Source organism: Falco biarmicus, chromosome 5, assembly GCF_023638135.1.
Source record: "Falco biarmicus isolate bFalBia1 chromosome 5, bFalBia1.pri, whole genome shotgun sequence".
Taxonomy (NCBI): domain Eukaryota; kingdom Metazoa; phylum Chordata; class Aves; order Falconiformes; family Falconidae; genus Falco; species Falco biarmicus.
The window spans coordinates 91,818,295-91,824,527 of record NC_079292.1 but is presented as its reverse complement, the minus strand read 5'-3'; the positions used below and the strand labels follow the sequence as shown (position 1 = coordinate 91,824,527).

At 54.7% G+C, this 6,233-nt stretch overlaps 1 protein-coding gene across 3 annotated transcripts; it reads right to left on the bottom strand.

The window, feature by feature from the left end:
• Positions 1-2,540: 2,540 nt before the first annotated feature.
• Positions 2,541-6,233, bottom strand: COPS7A (COP9 signalosome subunit 7A). 3 transcript variants are annotated; one of them, XM_056339945.1, is made up of 8 exons: positions 5,915-6,233; positions 5,753-5,828; positions 5,257-5,345; positions 4,976-5,178; positions 4,403-4,508; positions 3,904-4,055; positions 3,488-3,553; positions 2,541-2,674 (listed from the first exon to the last, which is right to left on the bottom strand). In XM_056339945.1, exons 1-7 carry the CDS (start codon positions 6,074-6,076, stop codon positions 3,514-3,516), a joined length of 828 nt encoding a protein of 275 aa, XP_056195920.1. In that variant the 5' UTR covers positions 6,077-6,233; the 3' UTR covers positions 2,541-2,674; positions 3,488-3,513. The 3 variants fall into 3 exon arrangements, with proteins under 3 accessions (XP_056195920.1, XP_056195919.1, XP_056195918.1); XM_056339944.1 differs by lacking the exon at positions 2,541-2,674 and adding an exon at positions 2,933-3,155; XM_056339943.1 differs by lacking the exon at positions 2,541-2,674 and having other exon boundaries at positions 2,933-3,553; positions 5,915-6,232.

Here is a 6,233-nt window from a genome sequence, read left to right as displayed (position 1 = left end):
TCAGTCTTTTCTTTGGGAGAAAAATGGGGTTCAAACACAAAGACATTTAAAATTAAAATGAAAACTTACAATAATAATGTTCAGTACTTATCTCACTTTTGCCACCTTCAAAGCGATTTACAAATGTTAACCAATTAATTAGCCTTCACATCCTCTCTGGCTGAAATTCTGAGTCACGGCTGAAGTGAGCAGGAAAATAAAAAGCGCCATTTTCAGGTGAAGGGCAAAGGGAAACTTACACTCCTGCCCTTTGTTTGCCAGCCAGAAAGGCAATTTGCAGCAATATTTCCATTCTGCACTGCACACCTCTCATTTATTTTTCAGTCATTTCAAAGGTCTGGAGTAATTTTGTACGCTGCCTTCTGCTTCCTTTTTCTTAATGGAGGTCTGCAAAGGTGTTCCCTTTGAAAAGGAAACAAAATGGAAGACTTTCAGGGCTGTGCAGATGCCTCAATCAAATACATTGAATCCCAAACTCTTCTGAAACCCACACCACCACCAGCCTTGAGAGGGGCACGTAGGGAAACGGGCGGGGGGAGCCAGGGCTGCGGCTGCGCTTGGCAAGCGCCACTACTGGGGAGCGGAGCCGAGCCCCGGCGCGGGGACCAGCCCGGGGCCAGAGGGAAGTCACGGCACAAGGGCGCAGGCAGACAGGCACCAGCTGCGATTTAGCCATGAGGGGCCAAGCCTGGGGCTCCAGTACAGCCTTGGGTCAGCGTGGCGAGGCCCCCCCAGACCCCACACTGGTCCACGCTCCGGCTGCTGTTACCCGTGCGTGGGTGGTTGTGCTCACGAGGCTGATGGCAGCGTGCATAGGGAGCGCAGGCGACGCTCCTTGCCGAGTGCCGCGCACATGGGAGCGTGAGATGTGGCCAGCGCAGACTCCCGGTGCTGGCTCAGGGATGCTTCCAGTTCCGCTCCTGGGATCTGCACCCTGGATTTAAACTGTGGATTCAGGGTGTTTAAAAAGACCCTTCATACCTAATAACCACAGCACAGTTAAAGAGAGCAAAGCCCAAGAGGTTGGAGAGGAGACACTTGGGACAAGGAGCTGGTTTGGGCTGCTCAGCGAGACCCCTGCGGGGCACGGAGCTCCTCCTCCACTGCCGCTAACTTCAGCTCTCCCTGCAGGTGCCACCACTCCAGCCCCGCTCCTGCTGGACCTCGGCCAGTCACTCGGGCACACACCTCGTACAGCTGCTCAGCTCCATCCCCAGCTCGTTCTTCTCGCTCCTTCGCATCACACACAGCGTCTCTTTCAAAGGGTGTGGGGTGCCAGTCGTTCAGCAGGTCCCACCTCCCCTGCTGGCACCTGGGTCCCGGGCTGCCCTCCCCAGGGAGCGGGAATCTGGTGCACATGGACGTTCTTGCTTCCCCCAGTCGCAAACGCAGTGAGCGGAGCACATCGACTTTCCTCACTGGGAGGAACAGAAGGTGGTGACATGATGCCGAGGAAGACTCAAGGCATGTCAAAGAAAAGCTGGAAGCGTTGTCTCAACCCCTCCCTGCAACTTATGGAAAACAGGACTCGTCAATTAGTCTCCTTAGTGCTGCGAATTAGTCGGAGCCCTCCGGGTGGGCTGGGACGACCCTGGTGCAGCTGCCCCACCACGCGCCCCTGCAGCCAGATTTGCATCTCTGGGCTTGTCCTGCCTCTCCTACTTGGCACTTCTGTGCCCGATGACCACAGCCAAGGGGCTTTACGCCTCAGGGCACAGAATGGGGGAAAGGTATGGGGCTGCCCCAGCTCTTGGAGACCCCAGCTGGTGACAGCAGCCCCCCAGGACAGCCAGCTGGTGTGCCCTGCCCTGTCACCTTACACACAGGGAAGGAAGCTGCTGGGAATTTTTATGCGTTCACAGGTCTGGGCAACAGGGCTCCCACTGAAAGGTAGTGCTGTGTTACCGCAGCCCAGAATCAGTGCAACAGCAATATTGCACAAACCAGCACTTTGTGGTGTTTGAGTACTGAGGTGGCATCACACATTGCTACCACCGTAACACGCACGCTCTCCCCTCCCTTCCCCACCCCTGAACGAGGCTTGCTCCCACCTACGCGCCTCAGCTCCAGCTCTCACCTGCCTGCACGAGGAGCTGACCCAGCAGAACACTCACTCAGGCCAGTGAATCGGAACAGCCTCCACACAGACAAAGAGCGCGGCTTTCCCTTGTTGGATTAGTTTTTCAGCGGTTTGCTCAGGCACAGAAACCCAGGCTCAGGGAATCCCATTTCAGCATTGGCACAGAGGGGCAGAACCGAGCCAGGGTAGGAGTCACAGCATCAACTTACATTTACATCAGCGGACACTGTCGCGTGTGGAACAGCAGTGCGACTCTTGCATCCCTCTGACTCTGCTTCAAGCCCATCTCAAGGATACATCCCCTGCAGCATCTGATGGGGTTTTTTTCTGGGCATCAAACAGGAGTCTATTTCATTAAAAGTTTGTTTTTTTTCTTTTTTTCAACCAGACTCATCTGCCAACTCTGCCTCATCACCCAAGAATGGCTTCAGCAGCACCTACACTACAAAAACTCACACAGACGGGCGTCAACTGTGTTACTTTCAACTCTGTCAGACAAGTCCCCACATCACATTCCATTTTGTCCAGAATCACTGGGCACGTAGTACTGACACACACCTCTTCCTCAGTCTCTGTGCCTTCCTCTGAGATTACCTGAAAAAAACCTCTTTTGAACGTTCCAGATGAAAATCAATCACACAAGAAACTCTTTAAATAAGATTTATGATTCATTCCTGCTTTGCGGACTCTTGTCCCCATAGAGCTACTGTGGCACTACCCTCTGGAAAGGAAAGTGAGTATTTTGAGGATATTCCACCCAGAAATGGGACAGAGGCTCTCAATATCAAGACTTATTTTGGAACATCCAGAATTTGTATATGAGAAAAAGAGACACCACCACAGGAGCACCAGTTTGTATAGATATGTCCATAGATCTGTATTTTTATTGTTTTATATATATTTATAATATATTTATATATTTTTAAAATAATCCCTTCAAAATCTACCCTCCCACCTAGCAAAACAAAGATTAAACAATCAAAGATGGCAGCTGCATCCTGGAGCAAAGTATCCCAGGGGTCACATAGAGCCAAAATGATTGCTGAGCACACTCTTCCCAAGGTTCTGTGACGCCCTGTGGGCGCAGAGGTGATGGACACAGTTTTATGGCTCTTTAAATTGACCTGTCAAAAAGACAGGGACAGAGAGAGAGAGAAAAACACACGGCCGTGGCGATGGGGGCTTGAATGGTAGGGGAAGCAGCAACACATACAGCTGTAAGCTTAAGAGTGTGAAATGCTGGGAAGGAAAGGAGGGAGACACTGTCTGGAAAGTTAGTAAGAAAGGTAGGAAAGAGAAGAAACATGCAGGAGAATTAGTTGGCAAGATGGATCTCAGAGAAGAGCTCAGAAGCATCACGCTTGGGACCCTTGCTACCCCTCCATCCCCTAAATCTCCTTCTCTCACCCTCCCAGATGTGAAGGGAGATCCAACTAGTTTGATTTAGACCAAATCTTCGCGCTGCCCCGGAGCCTGTAGAGAGAGGTGAAGGGGAAGAAAAAAAAAAAAAAAAAACAAAAAGGAAGAAAAAATTAGAGTGGAAACTCAAGCTGATCTCCAACTTTCTTTTTCTAAATTCACACAAGGAAGAGCAGCTGTTCTTTGCTAGAGAACAGAAGGAAGGCTTATGAACTCTGCTTCAGATCAAGGGCCACAAAGATTTCCCCTCAACACAGCAGGAAAAAAGCTCAGGCGGGGCTGCATCTCTGACCAACCCTTGTGCAGGGTCAGCAACCTCACCGCTCCGAAACAGAGAGCTCCCCTCAGTGCACCTCCTGCACACACCCACAGCACGGCTCTGTCCGTTTGCCCCCATTCCTCACCCCTTGGCTTTGGAAGTTTTCTTGCTCGCCTGGCGCTGGTTGGTGCCAGGGGCCGGCTCCCTGAGCTCTGTTAGGTGCTGTTCTGGGTCTTGGGATGTGGCTGCTGCAGCGGCTGCTGTCGTCACTTTTATTGTCTTCTTCAGGTTTGCCACCTGCAACAGCGGAAAAGCAAGAAGCAAGGAATTTCCCGAGGTTTTTAGCTTGGTTTGGTTGGATTTTTAAGTTTGTTTCATTGCTTCGTTGGTTTTTTTTAAAGCAAGCCTTGGAGTTAAGAGCTGCAAGCTCAGGTCAAACAAGAGAGCCAACAGCTGTCCAGACTCCGGCACTACAGAGCAGCATTAAGCTGATTTAGGGCTCTTCTGCAGGCACAACCCCCTGCGGGGTCTGGCCTAGGAAAAAGGTAATGCCTCACTCGAGCAAAGACCGTACCAACTGTGGGGTACTGTTTCTAGTCGCTTTAAAGTAAGGGGCACTGGCTGCTTCCTCTCGGCCCACTCACCTCGCTCTCTATCTGCTGCTTAAGTGCAAGCTGTTGCTCTTTATGTTGGTTGGCCCGGCTAACCTGTTCTTCAATGCCTGACAAGACAACCTCGCAGCCGTGGCACCTGGAGAGAAGACACAGAACTGAAGGCCAGGTAATTTACAGAGCACAGAATGAAATGTGAACGATGACAGATTTCAACTCTAGAGGCCAGGAGGACCAGAAGGCGACAGCTACACAAGGCAGGAAAGACACAGGAGCAGTTCAATGTAATAACGCAGCAATGTTATTACCTGGGAGGGGGACAAATACAGTGACATTAGGTTAGGAACTACAGATATATGCTCAGGAAGCCTCCAGCCAGCAGCCAGGACTGTGCAAAGGTTGCTGCAGTCTCATCCCTGCTCCAGCAACAAACAGGAGAATTTGGAAAACTATTTTTGGAAAATTACTTTCCGTTGGAGTATGGGAAAGGGGATCAAGAAAGCCACCTCACAACACTACCCCCAGCGACACACAGAGGATCTGGGGAAGCCACCAGCCACTCCTGCAACCTTTTTTGGGTGTTAGTATCGGGGGCTTCCTCCTCACCACTCCTGCAATGTGCGGGTGATGGTGCTTAGCTCCTCCCTCCGGATGTCCCTCCCAATGCTGTAATCCACCTCCAGGCGCTGGTTCCGCTGATCCAAGCTCCCTCGCAGCACATCTGCGTACACCGCCTCAATCACGAGGTCCTCCAGTTGCCGAACGTTCTTCAGCTGTAACTGCTCCAGCAGCACGGAGTAGGGGATGCACTGTGGAAACAGGAGGGTAACTAGCATGAGGCAACCCCAGCGAAAGGAGTATGCCGGGGAGGAAAACAGGGGCACTACCTTGATCTTGGCAGCCAGAGTGACGACCGACAGGTGCCTCAATTTGTTCTTCTGAGCCTCTGTCAAGGGAGGGAGGTTTGCTGCTTCAGCTGTTGTCAGGGGAAAGAACAGGCTGTAAGAATTTATGCCTCATTTTCCATTTCCCAGCCCCGCACCGGTGCGCCTACACCATCCCTGTTCCTTAAAGCATCTGCACGCCAATCCCCAAGCGATGCTTATCTCGCCAAGCTATCCTCTGCTCAAATGTCCCTTTCAGAGCAGCCTCCCCCCCGGCCTCAACCCACCCTCGGGCTGTCTCCTGCCTCATTTCTGCAGCCCGGCCAGCCACAGCGGCCGTCCGCACCCGGCCCCTCGCCCGCCTGTGCCACGGGCTCTCGGCGCTGCCGCGGCTGGCACGGGGGCAGCCCGCCACCGCCCGCGGCCCCAGGCCCGGCCCGCAGCGGGGGCACCGGCGGGGCCGCGCCGTGCGGGGGGAAGGGCCCGGGCCCCGCCTCACCCAGGTAGTCCGCGTAGGTGCCGTAGGCGAAGATGGTCAGGAGGCGGAACACGGGGGAGAACTCGCTGTCGGCCAGCTGCGGGGACACAGCGTCAGGCCCCGCTGCCCTCCGCCAGGCCTCCCGGCCGGGGGGCGCCGCGGGGCCGGGCGGGCCGCGCTCACCTCCCGCACGGCGGGCATGTCCAGCAGCTCCCCGAACACGTAGATGCCCGGGGCCTCCAGCACCTGGTGGATGAGGCTGGCGAGGGCGGCGCCGCGGGCCGCCTTGGCCAGCAGCAGGAACTGCTCCTGGCTCTGCCCCGTCACCTTCCCCTCAGCCGCCATGGCGCTGCCGCCGTCCCCCGCGGGGCTCCGCGCCCCGCCGCGCCGCCCCTCCCGTAGGCCCCGGCCTCGCCGCCGGCAGCCACCGGAGGCCGGCTCAGCCGCCTCCTCGCCCCGCCACGGCTCCTCTGTGGTACCGCCGGCATAGAACGGCCACTTC